This window comes from Plodia interpunctella, chromosome 14, assembly GCF_027563975.2.
Source record: "Plodia interpunctella isolate USDA-ARS_2022_Savannah chromosome 14, ilPloInte3.2, whole genome shotgun sequence".
Lineage (NCBI taxonomy): Eukaryota > Metazoa > Arthropoda > Insecta > Lepidoptera > Pyralidae > Plodia > Plodia interpunctella.
In genome coordinates this window covers 1,848,958-1,870,668 of record NC_071307.1, presented here as the reverse complement: position 1 = coordinate 1,870,668, position 21,711 = coordinate 1,848,958, and the positions used below count along the sequence as shown (strand labels likewise).

Sequence of the window (21,711 nt, the reverse complement as noted above, 5' to 3'; positions counted from 1 at the left end):
TCCCGACGACTCGCGAAATGGCCCCCCAGAGGAACTCAACGGTCGCCATTTTGAAAAACGATCACTGGATCATGAAGATGGTGATGGAAATGAGTACATACAGCCAGCCTACGAGAACTCTTTTGGAGGACACCGAATTCGCGTAATGCCCGGATTCCTTCACTAACACAGACCAGACAACTGTGTTCACTAATCAGCGACTTAGCTATTGATTTATTTACCGCACGGACACGATTATCGGTATGGATTAAATGAAAATATTTTTATCGTATAAGTAATGTGTACATGTTATTTTTAATATTGATACTAATTAATATAGAGCTTATGCATTTATATATATTGTGTTTTAATTATCCATTACTTTGATAAATCGTAACTTTATAGTTGGTTGTTAACCTACCTTATTTCCTTTCAAATATGTTTGACTGTTCTACATAAGTTAGTCCCCGTGCTTCACCCAGGTGGAGAACTTAGGTGAAGCACGGGTCCGGACCCTATTAAAAATCGAAATTGTTATCAAGCAATGTATGCAAGCAAATTTTATAAACAATTCTGGGGTGATACGTTTTTCACATCAAGTCATTTGTTTACTACCTGACTTTCTGCAATGTATTTTATAAATGACAATAATTTCTTAGTAATCTGACATACATAAGATATTTATGTATAATATAAACTAGATACATACCTGATAGCAGGAGCATTAAGATCATTATGCAATTGAGATTAGTTATCCTCCTTCCTACCTAGATATAAAACAATGCAAACACATGTGATATGTTACGATATTTGTCAATATAATGTGTGAATTTGTTCCGTCTTTGTGTCCCGGCTTTGTTCGTAAGAAATATAATTTTAAGACAACTTTTTTTACTATATATTTGTACTATCAAGCAAGAATGTAGCTCACCTGATGGTACATTTTCGATGACTTAACTTTTTAACTAGCAGCCCCTACCTGACGTCAACTCAGCGACGCTGCCTCTCCAAAGTCCTCGTATGACATCAACAGGAGAATACAGAGTGGTCCATTTCTTGCCATGCCATTCTAACTCCCAAATGACGAAATATACTGCCGATATCTTTGCGGTTTTCGCTGTTGGATAGAAAATTCCTTGAGCAAATGTGTTGAAAATAAATGTGTTGAAACCTCAATCCTTACTTAATTATTACTACTAGTTGTTCGCCGCGAACGTAGACCTCGCGAACACAATAAATTTTGATGAGATTTTACAAAATTGTGAATATTTCGAAAATGACTTAACAAAACATACATACAAAAAATGTATTTTTGCCCCAAGTAGAATGTTAGACCTCGCTCGCTTCGCTCGCTCGGTCAATAAAACAAAATCCGCTGCCGCGTCTGTCTGTCTGTTCGCAATAAACTCAAAAACTGATGCATAGATTTTCATACGGTTTCACCAATAGATAGTGTGGTTCCTAAGGAAGGTTTAGATGTATAATTTCCTATGTTTTTACCCGAGCGACGCCGGGAAGGGTCGCTAGTTAGTAATAAGTCACGTAAGTCATACAGATACAAACTCGTTTCGGTACTATCATATAGTTAGGTTGTAAAATCTAATAGTTTAGATTTTACAACCTAACTATATAATAATTTGTGCCTTAACAGTGATAATTCCACTGTTTTTCTTAAGATATATCAAGATAATACACTGATAACGCACCAGACGAATATACAGTTGTCTTTATTTTACCATTCAATAAATTAGTAATTTATGTAACAATTTTAAAATATTTTAAATTAAATAAAAATAAAATATAGACACTAGGTAGATTTATATTGTTTTTGTAATTTATTATTTGAAATTATTTAAGTCGTACCTGTACGACTGTGTCTACAAAACCTAATATAAAAATATCATGTTTAATTAACGCTCGTTAAAATCGCGTTAAAATCACGTCGAAGCTGTCCGTGTGTCATACGTGTTATTTCTATGTTTTAAATTACCCTTCAAAAATAGTTAAAAAAAAAATTATCAAGTGCAAGAAAAATATATTACTAAAAAATCGCATGGCATTCCAAATGCAGTAGATGAGACGTCGTGGTTCACGAAGAGATGAAAATCACGTCACTCAAAAAGCATTAAAGATGGAAGTAAAGGGTTCCAGGAATAGAGGAAGACCTAAGAAGAAATGGATGGAGTGTGTCAAGGATAGTATGAACAGGAAAGCAGTATCAATGGATATGGCAAATGCCAGAACGAAATGGAAGGAACTTATATACTGTGCCGACCCCACATGAGTGGGATAAGGTCAAGAAGATGAAGTGACGTCGTGGTTCTTGCTAATCCGAAATGCGCTAAGCTGCTCACGAACAAACAGCTATGTACTCAACGAACATCGAGTGGAATTGTGAAACTTATATGATCCCAGGAGGCGATGCTGACGCTTCGGACGTCAACTGCACCCCCAATCCCCAGCCGTGAATAGACCAGAGGAAATTAGCTAAAGATATTAACTGTTACTTTAACGATTTTCCTCATGTCCCTAACCTGAGGTAAACCGTTAAAGAGCAGGTGGGGAATCTCGAAGCATCAATCGACTTTCTTAGCGATCAAATTAATACACTGCAAAGCTATATAAAAAATCAGGACGAAAGAATAAAAGAGATAAAAAAAATACAGTATAAACAACAAAAATAAAAATTTGGAACTGCGTGTATCGGCGCTGCAAGAGGGTAAGCAATAATTTGAACAAAATTCCCTTTTAACATGTATAGAAGTAGCTGGTCTGCCCGATGTGTCTCCTAAAGAAGTCGACAAAGTGATGTCATCCATCGCCACCAAACTAGAAGTGGATGAGCAGGACGTTGGGTCAACCCAGCGCCTAGCAGACAGCAAAGCGGTGGTGGTGTAATGGTTAAGACGAAAAGCCTGTGGATCGAAAGGTCTCAGGTTCGTATCCTACTCGTGCCATATGAGTTTGTATACCAATCTGACTCACATATAGTAGTTTTCATAGACCACCACTTGCTTCCGGTGAAGGAAAACCTCGTGAGGAAACCTGCACACTGGTGGACAGTTTAGTTCACTAGTGTGTATGCGACTACCTGCCACTAGATGGCGGTAAGTAGTCGTAAAAGTCATGTCAGATGCCATTAGGCGACTTGAATAGAATAAATCTGACACCAGTGTTAGCAATAACACACTCGATATGATGATGAGCAGGCAGCAAGGATAAACCTGGCCAGATTCTAATAGTGATGTAGACAAAGCTGGCTCAAAGAAATGGATTGCGGCTAATAAGGAAAAGCTACTGACGTTAGGGTCAATTCTGCCTGAGGCACCCAAGGAGAAGATACGCAGTAAAATATTTGTAAGGGAAGTGTTAACTAAGTATTTGAAATCTATAAAACACTAAGCAAAAGCTAAGCAATATATTCAAGTTTATATAGTTCAAAGATGGTAAAATCTGTGTTCGAAAAACAAATGACAGTAATATCAATCCATACATACAAAACTCTTCCGTTACTGAGTGACTGACTGACTGACATCGTACAGCCGAAAGTAGGTACTGGACGTAGGAAGCTGAAATTTTGCATGTAGGTTCCCTGGGGAGTGTAGATGAGCACTAAGAGAGGATTTTTGGAAGTTCTACACTGTTGATGTTAGTGACTTGAACATTTGGATTTTGACTTGAAATTTATGAACATGTGTTTCAGATTTTTCAGAAAATTAACCCTCAACCCCATTCATAAGGGGGAGTGAAAGATTGTAAGCAACTTAACAAAATTTCAAAACAAAAAGCTGTAAATTGGTAAACTACTCTTTGTAGTAAATTACAGCGGGAAGATGATGGAGACACGTAGAGGGAAACAGTAAATTTAACTAAATATGAGAAAAAATAGGAATTTTAATCATATATGTTTACAGAATATGCGATAAAAGTATGACCGACATTTTACTATGAAATAAATAACTCAATTTTGAACGGTGACATGAATATTGACACTAAAAAAAAATCTATTGCGTCTATTGCAGACTCAGAAACACTGAGCGAGCGTGGTCTGATATGTGAAATCGCCGAATATACAAGAATTGGAACTAAATTAAATATTATTAAGTCATCATGCATAGATCGTGCATTCGGTCGCTTCCCTACGTCAGAGACATACTCGGGAGGTCGACACCGTACTGGCAGATCATCGCGCGATTCTAATTCGCCTGCGTAAGCGACAACTTGCATAGGCAGCATTTACAGGATGTGCAAAAAAATGTATAGATTACAAAAAAATATCGGAAAATCTATCTAAAGTAAAGTGGACTGACACGGATAATATGAAGTACCCCCATCAACCGAGATAATTTATAAAAGGAAACCTAACTTATACAAGCTACCATGGGTAAACGACAATATTAACCGGTTACGCGAAAAACATAACAAATTATTTTATTTAAGGCGTAATAATCCTCGTGATCTGGCCAAATGAATAGAATATAACAAAATACGTAATAAAGTCCCTAAAGTTATTGAACACAACAGAAATTAATATTACATGAATCGAATAAAAGATCATTTCAGTAATATTAAAAAGGTTTATCGGATCTTCAATTGGATGCTGGGCCGTATTAAAGCCTCCGTTGACGAAGTAGTGATAAATACTTTTCAATCTCAAGTTATTTCGATATCAGATATGGCTAATACTATAACTTTGCTACAGAGTTCAGTGAGTCGATAAAGACAGCTTCCTCAAATTGTTAGGTAAAACTGCTGGATAACAATACTTATTCCTTCGTGACGTCAGTATTCGTTATAAGAAAACTGCAGCAAGTGATATTTATGATTATAAAAGACCTAAATTCCAACAAGGCCAGGTCTCGATAACGTTAGAGTGTCAGAAATAAAAATGGTTAAGTCGGGAGCATCAGTACCAATAGGTAATTTAGTTAATCGGAGTGTGATGACCGGGGTATATACAGATAAACTCAATAAAGGTTGTGTTAGACCAATAACGAAAATTTGTCAGTTTGCGTTTCTTTCATGTATAGATAAAATAAAATTGTCAAGAAGTACATTTGCCAACAAATACATAAATATTATATAGATAATGATATGTTATATGATAATCAATATGGCTTCCAACAAGACAAAGGAACACAGGACATTATCTCGAGATTCACAGATGAAGTTAACGCACGTATGAATGAAAAAAAAATATGTTCTTGTTCTCTTTATAGATTTCTCACGCGCGTTTGACACCCACGAACATGGGAACCTCTCATTGACAGGCTTGAAGCGTGTGGCATCCGTGGAACTCTGTTAAACTGGAGTGAGGACTGTTTAAATAATCGATCATTTGTAGTTAAAAACGCTGAAGCAACAATAGAACCATGAACGTCACCGAAGCTACAGCTCAGGGGTCGGTGACGGGGCCATTTCACTTCTTGTACTACGGTAATGATATGAACAACTGTGTCAAGAATAGCATTTGCAACAGAAACCTTGCAGAGGCATATTTGCGTCTACAGACTGACTTTGACGCTATTTGTAAGTGATGCCATGATGCTAGTCTCGTGTTTAACGCAAACAAAACCAAATTGTTGCACATAAAGTCACCTTATCTAAGGTCTGAGATGAAAGTTGAACCTCACCTAACTGCACATTGCCATTCCTGCCTACACAAATTGAATGTAAATATCTTCAGTACCCTCAAATTGAACTTGTCTCATACATACCTCGGAGAGGTTATTGATAATAGTCTTAATTGGATTGGAAATTGCACATCGACAAAGTTTGTATAAAACCTAGATACTTTCTAGCAAGTATGAACATTTTAAAAAGACGCAAGGTACTGTATAGTCTCTGGCAGAATTCTTTTCAAAGACTTTTATTACGTATTTGAATAACATTTACCGACTGCAATTAAACATATTAACATGTGTTGTTTCTAATTAAATAAAAAAAAACAATTCCAGGACAATGAGTTGGGCCTTTTCAAACATTGTAAAATTCTTCCTATTCAATTTAATATTAAGTACAGTTTATTAAAACAAAATCATTTTAATGATGTTTATCAGAATAAAATTGAACACGATGTATATACTCGCGCCGTCGCACAAAACCGGTTGCGCACAGAGTGTGGACGGCCACCGCACGACAAGTTACAATATACCCAAATTGATAAATAATCTTTCGCGTGAATTTAAGAACGACATTACGACTAAAAATTCTAAAGTAAAACTTAAAGAACATTTCTTAGAAATTATGGCTGCCCATTTCGTATAAATACGTATATATTGTCAGGTTAATTATATTAGGTAGAAGTAGCTAAGTAATATTGTTGTTTTAGATACTGTGAAACTCTTGCATTGGTACGTAAACAAAACCTCTGTGGTTTTAGCCTAATGCATGATGTGTATTGTTTTTTATTGTATCGTCTTTAAAATGATAATAAATAAATAAAAAAAGGAAATATTTAAAGTTTGTATAATTTGAATTGTTTGTATAGTTTGGAAATTTACAATTGTCAATTTTATAAAATGAAAATAGTGTCAAAGAACAAAAAGGAAAAACTTGAAAAAGTTTACGAGATATGGGAGGCCATGGAGTTTTTCGGGAAATACCAAAAGATACAATATCTTTATGTGTGCATAGCTACAGCGTTTGTGGCTATGTACAATATCAACTACATATTCGTGGCCGGCGATATTAATTACAGGTAAGACCTTTTGCAACTAAGTACTTTCGTAGGCACAAGACTGAGTGAGAAGGATGGCTTTTATTAAGAGTGGCCTATTCCCAGCAGTGGGTAAAAGAAGCCTGAATGAGACTTTATGCCCGCGGATTTACTTGTATTATAAAGCGACGTTTCTTGATGGTCATACTGATATTCATGATGGCTATAGGCCGACAAACAGTACATTGCTGATTTTACTTTGCGGTTAATAAAAGCTGTCATACAAACTACGTCAATTAACTTTGGAAATGTGCCCATCAACTATATTTATACTCCAAATGACGACGCGAATGCATATACAATATTTACTGCAATGAAAAACGAGCAATGTACAACGAATCCAAAGTTCAACAAACTGTTTGCCTATATAGTATAGCCGGCATAAACAGTGAGACATGAGTGAGACCAATACTTTAAGTAGGTACCTATTCGAAATAGAAATATCATCTTCAGATGCCGTGTGCCGCAATGTGAAGGCACACCAGCTACATACAGAGCTGATTGGTGGCCGAACACCACCATGGATCGGTGTTCGAAGCCCATCCTCAATAGTTCGGATACTTGCGCAGGATTCATTGGATCTGTGGAGCCGTGTGATGCATGGATCTATGAGAGCAATGATACTATAGTCGGGGAGGTAACACTAACCTGAACACATTGTAATTTTATTGATGTTACTATTTGAACATTCCAAGTCCACAATTCCACAATTCCAAGTACTTAGATTATTTAAGTATTCTCGTTTCATTTCTCTTTTTCATCCAGTTAGCTAACTGAAATTATTTTGTTTTATACTTGTATGTCTTGTTGTTTGTATCTCTTGCGCATCACATCTCGCAAGAATTTAATTTGATGTTGTTTTCTTTTATTTATTGCTATAGTTATAACTTAAAATCTGAAACATTTATAACACAATAATAACTTGAACTATAGTGCTACCAAAAATACGTTCAACCTTAAATTCCGTAAAAATCGCTATCTCTCTCTTATCCTATATGAATTCCAAATTTAACCTTCGAGGTAACAAATAACGTAGTTTTATAATTTAGTTTTGTTTTTCAGTTGGACCTAGCATGTCAGCCGCTGAAAATAAACATTATCGGGACGATCCACAACGTAGGAATGTTGATATCCATGATCTTGTCAGGATGGATCTCTGATAGGTAAACTTGTTTGGTCCTGTGGTTAAGAAACCTAGATTGCTAGACTGAAACACACATCAACACGTTATTTGCGGATAGTGCTTCTTGTTAATTAATGGTACCTATGAACAGTGTAAACCAAAAGGTCCCATGTTCGAAACCTACTCGTGCCACGTGAGTATGTAGTTATACCAATCTGACTCGTGTAAATAATAGTATGTTAATTTTAATAGATGGTAATCCAATGGTCTGACAACTAGGGATGCCGACAACCGTGTGAAGTGGAAATGAAAACATAGGAAAGCGGCTCCGACTCTCAACGGCTGAGGAAAACCGGTAAAACGCTCAGATGCGAGAGAGACAGAGTGGTTTTAATAGATATCTAGTTGCCTCCGATGAAAAAAAACATCGTGACTGTTCATGGTGACATCGTTTTCAAACCAATCATACTAGTTACCCAGAAATTCCAACTGTTTGCATTTGTCGGAATAGTTGAATACTATATAATCTTAAATTCCCAACATATATAATTTATCTATGATTAAATTTCCAGATTCGGGCGCAAGCCAGCCTTCATATTCTTCGCGACGGCGAGCTGCGTGGGCGTCCTGAAGAGTTTCGCCAACTCCTACTTGGTGTACGTGACTATCGAATGCTTGGAGGCAGCCCTATCAGGAGGCACCTACCCAGCTGGAATGGTTATCAGTAAGCACAGCGTTTGTTGAACATTTTATTTAAAATGTCCGTAATCTGTAGTCCTTCATTTCCATTCGGAACTGTCATAGGTATGTCTTGCTAAACATTTTAAAAAGAAATCACTATTAGGAATTGATGGCAGCTTAAAATAATCTAAGTAGGTATAAGTAGGTACATAATTTAAAATTGAGCTATAACTAAATTCTTGATTTTGGTTTAGCCTTCGGTTTCTTCGCCTCTCTCATTTTCCCAGCTGCTTCCACAGGCATAATAAATAAATATATTAGCACTTTTTATTGTTCTAATAATCTATTAAATCATAAGGTACAATTTGAAAAATAATCATATAGGTTTACAAATTTAATTCCTGACAATATTTACAGAAAATATCTTATGGAATTACAATAAAAAGCATGGAAAATCAAGTAGCCCATTTATATAAATAAATAATATTAGGACAAATCACACAGATTGAGCTAGCCCCAAAGTAAGTACGAGACTTGTGTTATGGGATACTAACTCAACGATACTATATTTTTATAACAAATACACATATATAGATAAACATCCAAGACCCGGGCCAATCAGAAAAAGATCATTTTCCATCATGACCCGACCGGGGATCGAACCCGGGAACTCTCGGTTCAGTGGAAAGAACTTTACCACTGCGCCATGAGGCGTCGAAACCCAAGACGCGGTTTCCTACTTTGTCTTCCCCACTTCACACGATTTTCGGCATCCTTACTACTTAGTCAGATTATTGACATTCTTGTAATTTAGGTATACTATCTATTATTGAAGGAATATTACTTTTCATTTCCAGTGATTGAAATGGGCGGCCGAAATAACCGAGTCCTGTCTGGAGTGCTTTTCGCTTACGCCATTTATGTCGGAGAATCAGGATTCGCAATCGCTGCAATGATGATACCGTACTGGAGGTCTCTCATAAGGATTTTGTACACGCCAATAGTGCTCTGCCTGTCATTAATATTCGTCATGAGCGAAAGCCCGCGATGGCAATTCCTGAACGGAAAAACCGAGGAAGCAATAGCAAATATAGAAAACTCTGCGAAAATGAATAAAATTGATGTGAATAAGCAGCGTGACATTGAAAAGCTGAAAGAGAAGCTATGTATAAGGCAGGTGGGAGACAGAGAAAGCTATAAGAAGATCTTCACTTCGAGAGAGATATTGCTGAGGCTGTTTGTTGCGTCAGCATCAAGATTCACGACCAGTTTTGTGTACTACGGGTTGATGATCAACTCCGTATGGCTTCCCGGGAACAAGTACATGAACTTTGTGCTGTCGACCGTGATGTCATTCCCGGGGGAACTGGTGTCGTTGTACCTGATGAACAGAGTGGGCAGGAAGCTGCCGCTCGTAATAGGATTTATCGTGTGTGGCGTGATGTGTTTGGGATCTGCTTTTGTTCCTAAAGGTAAGATTGTGTAAGTACTTCTAGACCTCTTAGCCCCATAAAAAATACTGTAATATAGGTACAGTTTTCTCCGATATTTGTGGCGTATGGTGAACTCCAAATCCTCGCGTAGATGTCGTACGAGGCGACTACAGATGAACACATGCTGATAGGCAACAATAACATCTCCAAAGAGAGTTGCCGTCGAGCAGGGAGATGGTTGTAAAAGCATTTTTACGCGATTTCTGGGCTTCAAAGCGTCGCAGCTCCAAATGTTACCAGGAACACACTAGGATTAGAGAGAGCCACAGTTTTCACCAAGGTTGTCTAGTAGAGAATGCATTTGGTATTCAGTCCACAACTTGAACCAATTTAACAAATATATGTAGGTTCTTAGTCTGAATAAATCGATCAATCCCTGATCTTTGATCAAAACCTATCATCGTAATCACATAAGCTTTCGAGATAATATTATATTCACCTAATTATTATTGCTAATCTGACCCCAGTTGAGTTTTTCACCTAAAATCGACCACATAACCATCTGCTAGGTCCGATTTACTGGTATAGAATGCCATAAGGCATGAAATCCACCATTTTACTTTATTTTTTTAATTTTGTAGAATATTGTTGTTAAATAAAATAATATTTGACATGATTTCATTATGACGATACATTTTTGTATTGACAGTATACACATGGGCGATGATAGCTATGTTTCTGCTAGCCAAGATGGTAATGTCTGCTTGCTTCACTGGTGCTGTGACTTATGCTATGGAGCTGTTCCCGACCAACGCCAGAGGGACACTGCTTGGAGTCTGCGCGTTGTCTTCTAGAGCTGGGGGGATGTTGGCGCCGCTCACTCCAATGCTGGTAAACCATCTATCACCTGTCTTGTTATCGTTAATGTAGGATATGTAGCGGCCTGAACAAAATCTAGTATATAGTTTTGTTACTTTTTCCTACCGCCGCACAAGACGGAACAAAATGTATCTATTTCTTCTAAATGTTATATTGGGTCAAAACAATTTGATCTGAAGTTTGTCATTTATTTATATTTATACAAATATATTATTTATACAAATAAATTATTTGGGACAATCGTTTTTAAATTAATGCTTTAATTTGTATGTCTCCATTGTAGGAGACAAGTCTTATAAATTATTAGAATGTATCCATAACGGCAATCACTATGGAACTTCGTATTCGGGTGTGTGTATGTGTAATTATCCTGACATATTATAAAACAAAGTCTTAAAAGTATACTTCATAAAGTCAAGCCGCGTCTGTCTGTTCGCGATTAACGCAAAAAAGACAGCACGGATTTTCCTGAGCGAATCCTGGACGGGCCACTAGTATGAGTATGATATAAATTAGCACAATCAATACTAGAAATAGTATACGGATATGACAAACACAACATTCTAGATCTACTGGAAGAAATTTCTATAGGAAGTACCTTTTATTTGTAAGTTTTACATTACTGTTGTGTACATTCGGATGAGAGTTAAGAAACAAAATAAGATTTTACAAACATACACAATATATTTTCAGACTGACATATACTTGCCACTACCAGCCATAATATTCGGCAGCACGTCCATCGTGTGCGGGGCGCTGCTGACGCTGACGCCGGAGACGCGGCTGCAGCCGCTGCTGGACACGGTGGACCAAGTGGAGGCCAGTGCGAAGACAACCCCCCCCCCGTTGATAACATAGCCCAGTCTCAAAACCATTCAGTTCCCGTTTAAAAACGCAAACTTGTTAGAAGTTTTGGTTAACGTAAAGTACTTATATTACTCCCTCTGAGGAGACGCGGTAATCAAAAGGTTAATAAAAATTTTTGATACACAAATAGAGATACATTTTTATTTGTAACTTTTAACATACACTCAACTGTAGTTAAATGCGTAATACAATTTTCCACATTTTTATAACACATTCTTTTTTATATCATACATGGTAGACATTTTAAAATATCACTTTCTCTAGAACTAGTACACAAAAAAATACTAAAATAATTTTATTCAATTCTGAATTAAATGGAAATCACACTTACTTAACGTCACAAGTACGTAATATAGCAACATAGGTGCATAGTGAAATGTCAAAAAATGCATGCAAACGGTTGTTGAAATGAAAGCGTCGATTCGTACTTAATCTAATTAATAAACAACAATTTTCTCTTAACTAGCATACTTTTCGGTGTAAACATGAAAAAACTCCATAGGTTGTTTCTTACTTCTTAAAATATGGTCTTCCATCATTTTCTAGCAAATCTATGTTTGCCCAGACATAGTATTCATTTTGGGTTTAGTATTGAATGATTTTATCAACAAAATATACATCAACTCCTCAGTTTGAAAACATAGGTAATTTATACGTAATTTGAAATTAAATTAATACTGCAAAATCAGTTGTTATTATTATGCCTCTAATTAAAAATTGTACTTATGCCATCATGCAAAAAACATATATATTCGTTTCGTTCAATGTATATTTTTTTCATAAAATATTTTTTTCTGAATTTATCAATGCACTGCATAGCATCATATTTAACCATGACAAGCAACTTGACACGCAAAAAAAAAAGAAATTTAAATATCGAACCTGAGGAGATTAGATTGGTGAGGCTTAACAATTTTCGTAAAAAAAAGCGAAAACTCGAGTATTATTTAGTATAGTGATTTAATAATCGCACTTGGGTGCCTTGGCCACGTACTCCTTGACCTTGGGAAGGTTCAGCACGGCCTGCTCCAGCGCCCTGAGGCTGGGGAACTTCTCGTCTAGGTCGGGGGCTTGCAGCATCACCTTCAGATACTCATAAATACCCGCGAAAATGAAGTCACCCCATGTCAGCTGAAAGTGGGAGAAAACTAGTTTATTTTTAAGGATATTAATTATTCATATCTGGCCAAGTCGATCTATTTATGTAAAACGTAAAAGATTTTTAATATTGATATGATAATAACTTACGTAATAACTTAAGACAGAAGGTCCCTTAAGTAGGGACTAAATAAATTAACCGACTTGGTATATTACATGGATCTCATAACTTTATACGGTAGAAAAACTTGGGTTTGTTACTGCATGTTTTTGATGGCATTAATTTATTCGCCAACTAAGTGTGCAATATGGTTTTAAAATGTTTCTGTGGCGACATCTATCATGCCACTGACGCAAAAAATCAGACTATACAAGTCACGCGTGGAAGATTCGCGACAGTACAGACAGATGGCACTACTCGACGATGGCAGTCGACTCACTACAGAAGCTAAACAAGCTGGGGTATTATTTAATCTGTGACCGCGCATAACATGTACACTGTCCAGTACGACAAGCTCTTCCCTTTGTGGCGGTAGAGCATATGTCATCACGCTTTCGCTACATGGATATGGTGGACATCGTCAATGACTCCACTGTTGACGTCAATAAGCGATGTGTCATCCTAAGTTTAATAATTTTAATGGTTACCTTGCCAAGAGCGAGATGGCCGTTATTCTTCCTGATAATCTCATCAAGTTTGGTCAGCAGGTTGGGATATATCTCCCTGGTGTACTTCTCGTGCCTCTTGGCTTTGGTAGCGGCGTCTTCCTCGTATTGGACTTGGGCGGCCTCTGAAATTAAATTTTAAGTCTGAATTCAATAAAAAAAACAAATCGTTTTATAACGGATTCAAAAAACTGCTTCCCTTTTTTGCCTTTCTCTCTCCCATTTTTGTGTTTTCTCAGCCACATTCAAGGCGGGTCACAAAACCCTGGATCAAAAAAATTTTTTACGACCGGCTACCTGCCTGACGTCAACCCTCTTTAGGGATGTCATTGACACCACATATATTCTGCCAATCGCCTCACATGACATCCACGGGTGGATATGAATATGGAATTGTCCTGTTCTACAGCAGACTCCCACGCCACAGGTGGAAAGACCAAACCAAATGGATTTTCTTATCTTATACTAGCTTTTGCCCGCGGCTTCGCCTGTGTTAATTTTTCGGGATGAAAAGTACCCCATGTGCCTCCTCCTCCTCCATCCTCCTCCATACTTCAAACTACATCTATGCAAAATTTCAAAAAGATTTAATAAATAGAGCGTGAAGAGGTAACGAACTTACCTTCACATTAATAATATTAGTTAGGATGTCTGTAGAGATACTCGACCGAAAATTTTCCGTATTACTTAAAGAGCCATCAAAAAAACTGATAAATTTATTCCCCAGATAAACGAATATCATAGTCATCGAATATCGCGATCTGATTGAACAATTGTTTTTCTTATTATCTGTGGAATAAATCCTATCTATCTGTTTATCTAAGGATTGAAATCTAGGAAAGAAAAATCGGCCCTTAGACGAATTCCGGTTGATTTTTATATAAAAACGCGAGCGGAGACGGAATTGTTGCGAGTGCAATGACTTCAACAGACATTATTATATGGTCGGAGCGCTCATGATAAGAAAACTAGTTCCATTTATGCTTACCGATAACGCAGCAAACTTCCGTATACATTTGTAGCTCACATTTTCAAAACATAGTTCCTCTAACCAACAAGCACAAATTTAATTTCGTTACTTAGGACATAAGGAGCACCTGTGTAAATTATTTTATAATAAAACTATCATCTCGCCCCGGCGTCGTTCGGGTAAAACTATAATAAAAAGTAGCCTATGCCACTCCTGAAAGTTTCGCATATCTCTGTGCCAAATTTCATGCAATTGGCCCAGTAGTTATTCAGTTTATTCATTACAAAAAATATATACCTAAATCTTTTCTCTTTATATTATTAGCATGAATTATTATTGTGTTGGTACGCAATACGCATTTCTATCCTCGGATCCAGTGAAGCATTGGGCATTTGAGGCATTATAGAAACCGAAGCCAACATTTGGCTTTTTTGTACCTTTTTATTATATTAAGTGAGAAGGCTGCAGAGATCTATTCTATCTCCCTTGGTCTACGGATAAACCGAGTAAATATTATTTTGATGGTAATAATGACATTATAATTATTTAATAAGAGAAAGAATATCAATAAAAATAATTCAATTGCGTTATTTTTGCATCTCAAAACGCACGGCACTGATTAGTCTTTATCATCATATGTTTTTCCTAACATCCTAAGTGATAACACTATAACAGATAGCAACAGTCCGTATTTATATGACGCACGAAAATAAGCAGATTAAACATATAATCATATCCTGAATAATCTTATCGGAAAACACCCAAAATATTTATACAAGCACTTGTGATACAAACACGTTTATAGTTTATCCATAAAAGTTATTATATTTCAATTTGAAATTAGTAGATAATTATTAAAATATTTTAAATAAAGAGCTAAAGGCGACGTTATAGGCAAGATCTCGTTTAATCCAAAAAATCGTAACCCCTTTTTCATAAAAAAATATTTTTTTATCTTAATATTAACATATATTCTTTGATAATTCTATAGAACCAAATCTTTCGAACCATCAGAGAAATATTTCTAAATAAATTACTCAAGTAATAAAAAAATCAAAGTGTGTATATCATCACGCTTAAATTCGTTTGTAAATTATTGACGTAGGTATTATATTTCATATTTTGGAGGACGATTAAGTACCTTACTCTTCAAATGGGGATTTCGAAATTATAGTTAATTATTTAATTGTAATGAAAATTACGCTTAACATTTACATAGTTACATTACAACTTACTTGCACGCAAGTCGTGGACAAGCTCGACATTTTGGTCGATTTCGAAGTCTTCCTCGAGGTCAGCTCCGGCAAGTCCGTACTTGCGGCCGAGGTACCTGCACAAGATGATAATTTACTATCCTACATATTAGGTACAGTCAACAACGCATCAAACTATACCCAAAATCGTAACAAATTCGCCCTTGTTGTAGACGTTGAGTTAGCAACCCATCACACAAGTCTCGAACTTATTTTGGGGCCAACTCAATCTGTGTGATTTGTCCATACATATTTATATTTTACATATTTATTTTTATTTACCAATTTGTTTACCATTGAAACTATCTTTCGTAAGCAGAAGGCCTATCACGAAACATACAAACTCGTAGCTTACTTACGTTCACATAGGTACTGTCTCTTTTTCCCATAAGCATCGTATAAAAAAAAACTGTGTTCACAATGACGTGATACGTGTTTAGTTTCATGGTAAACCCTAGGATGCGATCGAACAGTTTAAACATCGACGTATAAGAATTCCACGGATGGTGGAGCTGTTGACTACATCATTAATACAAAATAATAAATAGCATCACTATTACTTCGTAATAAAGAATATATAAATAATTACTACGAAGTAATAGAATAGAAGAAATCCATATCTGATCTGACACATGATTTTATTGTCATCAGGGATGACGGGTGTGAACAAAAAAATAGGAAAGCGGGTCCTGGGCTCCGAAGTTCAACGGCCGAAAAAACCGACTACCGCCGAAGCAACGATTTTTGAAACTATTAAATGTTTCGTCATGGTTGGTTATAGACAAAAATCGTGAAATAATACAGACCAATCAATACTAGATCGTTCTAGTTATAAAAATCTATTGATGTGAACATGACCTACTGTTTTTTTAGTGTAGTGGGCAACCGAGCATACGGGTTATCTGATGGTAAGCAAACATCGCAGCCCGTGGACACCGGCAACACGAGACGGGTCACCGATGTGTTGCCGACTTTTTGAGAAAGCGATAGACTTATTTCTTGAAATCACCAATGTGTATAAATAGATGCATATACATTTGCAAATTTTCAAAACATCTACAGACCTGCAGATGGGTGTGCACTGAGCGTACTGCTTGCCATTGATCACCAGAAATGGCATCTGACCAAATGGAGTTTCTGAAACAAAAAATATTTTCATTCAATTCCTTCCAAATAAAAATCTGAACGTCTGAAGAATAGATGCTAATGGACACTAATATAATAATGAACAAATCACACAGATTGAGTTAGCCCCCAAAGTGAGTTCGAAACTTGTGTTATATAGATACTAACTCAACGATACTATATTCTATAACATTCTATTCAAATTCAAATCATTTATTCAGAAATTAGACCTTCACAGGCACTTTTTCTCGTCAATATTTATAGTTATTTCTCACAAGCTACAAACTATTGAACTAGTAAGTTCTATTGTTTTAAATCATAGGACTAGTGAGAAAAAAAATACCATTAGTTCTACCGTAGGAATATTCAATAGAAGAAAATAGGAACAAAGGATTTGATATGATGATGTAAACAATCACTTATTTATAAGCAATAAGATTAAAAATATGTTTATCATAAATGTTATCAAGCAATGCAAGTGGTTGTTATTGAAGAAATGAGGTATTCATATTAATTGTTTGTTGTCAATTATTCTTTCATTGAATAAAGTACTTAATTCAAACTTATCTGAAATTGCATTTGAAAGTGCATACAACCAGTGATAATGACTGACAATGATCATTTAATTCAATGATATAATTTATTATATGAACTTATACATTTATTGGATAATCTATTGGTAGGTACATATAATAAAACTATATGACGACCTTTGTTGTCGTGAGATGATGATGAAAGATTGTGAATGCATATATGAGAGAAAGTAAACAGACACTGAGGAAGTACTCTCATACCGTGAATCACACAATATTCCTATTTAGTCAGTTTGTTTATAAAGTTGCTTCCTTGATTTCACCCAAGACTAAAGGTAAAGTCGATTTAAAGTCATGTTTAAAAAGGCATATGTATACATATATTTTAATTTACACATTTTGGCCTCCTATGATCGAAAGGTCCCAGGTTCGAATCATATAGTTATGGCACATCAGTTTGTGTACCAATCTGACTCATGTATAGTAACTACTATACATGAGTCGGAAAATCTATGAAAACTTAATAGACCACCACTTGCTTCTGGTGAAGAAAAACATCGTGAGCAAACCTGCGCATTGTTTGACAGTTGAAGTTCACTAGTGTGTATGTGCGACTACTTGCCATTAGATGAGGTAGGTAGTCGTAAAAGTCATATCAAACGCCTTTAGGCGATTTAAAGTAAATTGACTTAAGTCGTCTAAAGGCATCTGATATTATTTTTACAGCAGCCACCGACGTCACCATGACTCGTGCCACTACATATGTTGTAGTCTAAATAAACCATGGCAGGGAAAATAAAAGTGTCAGAATTTACTTACTAGGCTTGAACTCCGGCCACTTCTCTGGCACCACCCTGTTGTCTTCGAACTCCTGGCCTCCATAAGACAGCAGCAGCCTCACTGGCTCTCCCAGGGCCTTGATAGGGAAGTAGTAGAATTCCACCTTCGACATGGCTCTGATAGAGATAAAAGATAATATGTAGGTAGGTACATCTCTCCCTGCTGACAGGCAACGCTCCAATGAAACTAAGCTAAGAATGCAGAAATATGACTTGGGGAATTTACGACTGTAGTAAGATAATCCCAAAATCCCCACGAATCGGAATAAACTATACCTATACAAAGTCGCAAGCAAAATCTAGTTAGGTGTACACTCGTTTAATATTTTGAAGAAACGTCTAATAAAAATACAATAGTGTACCCAGTATGCGATGTACCAACCTAAACAAAATTTACAGGTTTAAAAATAAATTTATCCGCAGTGCTGTGAGTGAAAAACCTGTCAAATGTGTTGTCAAAACTAATTTAACTTCAAAATATCTTCTTTTTTTTTTCTAACATCCATGAAGGTGTTTTTAGGAATACGACAAGCACGAAAATATTGGTATCATGGATTTAGTACGTACTTCTACGGAGTACGTACTAATTCCATGATTGGTATAAATAGAATAGTACCTATATTAGAAAAAACTCCGCACTCCGGGAGTGCCGGCAGAAGTGAAAACTAGAATATTAATGTTGTGCATTTTTGAAAGTTACGAATTTTGGATCAGGATCACGGGAGTTTAACATTTTTTACCCATCACAAAAAGTGCACAACGCCGCTAAAAATATTTGACTTCAAAAATAGATTTTTTCTATTTTACCTCTCGCTTAAAAATAGTTTAAATATTTTTACGATGGAAATATGGAAAATGTTCGTAGATCAAAAAATCGATCGTTAAAAATATGAAATAGACGATTCGAATTAAGAATGAATATAGGTATGAAGAATTATGCATTAGTCACCTAATCTCGACTAGTCTAGTTCTGTAATTAGTCGTGGGTAGGACCTATAATAGAACCACGGGCAGGCACCGGCACCGACCGCAAAAAAAGAGTTGGAATAAAAAATTCATTCCTACGCGGTAGTTACCACGCTATGTAGGTACCTAAATAGTCTGTGGTAGTGGTAGTACCTATATAAAATCTAGCAAAAAGCTAGCCTTACAAAAACATTCCGTGAAAAGTAAGTACGTTAATAGGATAACCACAATATAGAACCCCCTACCAATCGAAGTAAATTCTCAACAAAAGACGACAATCAAGGTCACAGAAACACTGCGAAATAATAGGTAGTAACCTGTTTCACAATGCCGGTAAACTCATGTATTTTACACGTTTATTATAATCTGTACCTATTAGTCAAAGTGTAACTTACGTTACGTAGGCAGTTTAATTGATGATTTTTGTTGGAGAAGCGATGTTGTAGAACGAACTTCGGTAGTAGACTGACAATCGTAATGTTCACAACGATACTTGGTAGTGCTGTGTTGTGTAGCAACAGTCGCCGGCCGGCACCAATACGTAATCGACTCGTTAGTACAAACAACGCCACATCTGGCTGGCCGAATGTATCATTTTGGCTTCTACACAAACGGAATAAAGATCTTTTTGCAGTGATTTGCTAACGTGTATACAATATCGCGATGCGAGGTTATTTCCATGGGGGCCCGGCCGGTTACGACATTATCCAATCTTGTTTTGACAATAGGTATACCAACTTATCTAATATTTAGTAATCTACTTACTTGCTTTTTAGTTTTTTGGTAATAAAAATTGACGTGGTATAAGGCCCATGCAATGCATAATTATACCTACAGCCGCATCAAAGTTGAGCGTAATATTTTTTTCTTTATTTTTCAAATTAACAGGGATTTTATATTTATATTTAGGTATTTATATATTTTGAAGTTGCGAGCAAAAGCTAGCAGTAAAAATAAAAAAGGTAGTCATAAAAAAAGATAGATAGGTACTTACATTAGTAAAAATTATAGCAAGATAAAGTCTCTGCCTATCTCCCCTAGCATACCTAGGTGGCTATCATGAAACATAAAAAACGTAACGCGTCCACGCGTTCTCTCTTTATTTTACACGATGCGTACACAATATGGGAAAAAGAGACAAGATGTGGACATAAGTAACGTGCTACGTATTTGTATGTTTCGTGCTAGGCCTTCTGGTTCCCAAAAACGTGATTAGTCTGGTTCCCAAAAACGTTAGGAATCCATACAGAAGGGAAATATCATCGAAATACAATTAAATACCTCTATACGGTTTTCCTTTACTTAATATACAGAAGCTTGAGAAAAAGCAGAGCTTTGCTTGAGAAAAAGCCGCCAAGCAAGGCTCCCCAACGATACGACGATATTATAAAAGTTATGGTATAATACGGCAGATGGAAAACAAAAACAAGATTTCACAATAATATGAAACCGACAAACATTGAACACAATGAATGTGAGGTCGCCACTATACGTAGCATTTCAAAGTAGCCAGTAATGAGGATATTAGTTAATTTTATGTCCGACTTCTCTGTGTGGGTTTGTTATCGAACTGTATTCTAATTTTGGCCAGCAACAAGAGTCAAGGCCGCGCTCCCCTGTTGCGTGTCATGCATCCGCAAACAGATATTAAAATAGGTATCTAGGTACTGAAAAAAAATCCCGGCCAAGTTAAACTCGCTTGAAGAACTTATAGGTTTTTCATTAATTTCGGAGACAAAGAGCAAAACCACACTGTCGCCGAACTGAGACACATGGCGACGCGAATGCGTGAGGTTTTATTTACCAAATTTTTGTATTTAAATTTACTCTGACTTAACGTCTTTGTTTGGGTCATAGATTTTTAATGATGATAGATTGTTAATCCTAAGGTATACCTTGACAATTTCACTGATTTGGTTCAGTAGATACGCCAGTGATATTCTTATCTATGCAGTAGATTTGGAACAAATTGGTGACAGAAGGACGGCCAGACACCCCGAGTGTTATGGGTTCCGTTTTTTATTTTTTATTTTTACAGAACACTAAAATTTTTTATTATTATTATAAGTAATATAGATATATATTATAATTTACAATTAAATATTTTTACAGATAAATCATACATCAACAATAAAGTTCCTAGTTAAGTAGTAGGTCCTAATTTCCTGATTAATTATAAAATATAGATAGATATATATAAATGCACTTACATAAAATTACATGGTAAGATAAAATCTTACCTAAAAATAAACATTAATTTCAACAAAATTTAATAAGTAAAACTATTTGAAAATAAATAAAATTATTCCATATTTACGTTCATAACTAAGAGGTATTAAATTTACCTTCCTATCGTAACTAGATACCTACTTTATAAACAACTAGCTTTTCCCGTGGCTTATCCCGCGTGAATTTGAATGAATGAATGATTTATTTGAACAACTCAACCTACACAAGTAACTAACTAATATACTTATTATTAACACTTATGGGGACATTTATTTTTCCGAGATGCAATGTCCTTCACCATACATCTAAGGATTAGGTAGGTACTATGTACTTCAAACAATGATTGGTCTCG

At 36.0% G+C, this 21,711-nt stretch overlaps 2 protein-coding genes across 5 annotated transcripts; one reads left to right on the top strand and one right to left on the bottom strand.

The window, feature by feature from the left end:
- Positions 1–1,701: 1,701 nt before the first annotated feature.
- On the top strand, positions 1,702–12,151 carry LOC128675645 (organic cation transporter-like protein). 3 transcript variants are annotated; one of them, XM_053755181.2, is made up of 8 exons: positions 1,702–1,790; positions 6,470–6,679; positions 7,151–7,334; positions 7,760–7,860; positions 8,393–8,544; positions 9,359–9,973; positions 10,644–10,825; positions 11,507–12,151. In XM_053755181.2, the coding sequence occupies exons 2-8, from the start codon at positions 6,501–6,503 to the stop codon at positions 11,669–11,671; spliced, it is 1,578 nt and encodes a 525-aa protein (XP_053611156.1). In that variant the 5' UTR covers positions 1,702–1,790; positions 6,470–6,500; the 3' UTR covers positions 11,672–12,151. The 3 variants fall into 3 exon arrangements, with proteins under 3 accessions (XP_053611156.1, XP_053611154.1, XP_053611155.1); XM_053755179.2 differs by having other exon boundaries at positions 1,706–1,790; positions 6,311–6,679; XM_053755180.2 differs by lacking the exon at positions 1,702–1,790 and adding an exon at positions 5,392–6,332.
- Positions 11,793–19,681, bottom strand: LOC128675648 (glutathione S-transferase 2). 2 transcript variants are annotated; one of them, XM_053755187.1, is made up of 6 exons: positions 19,526–19,681; positions 18,145–18,281; positions 16,732–16,804; positions 15,650–15,744; positions 13,427–13,569; positions 11,793–12,811 (listed from the first exon to the last, which is right to left on the bottom strand). In XM_053755187.1, exons 2-6 carry the CDS (start codon positions 18,275–18,277, stop codon positions 12,641–12,643), a joined length of 615 nt encoding a protein of 204 aa, XP_053611162.1. In that variant the 5' UTR covers positions 18,278–18,281; positions 19,526–19,681; the 3' UTR covers positions 11,793–12,640. The 2 variants fall into 2 exon arrangements, with proteins under 2 accessions (XP_053611162.1, XP_053611163.1); XM_053755188.2 differs by lacking the exon at positions 19,526–19,681 and adding an exon at positions 18,547–18,658.
- Positions 19,682–21,711: the final 2,030 nt, after the last annotated feature.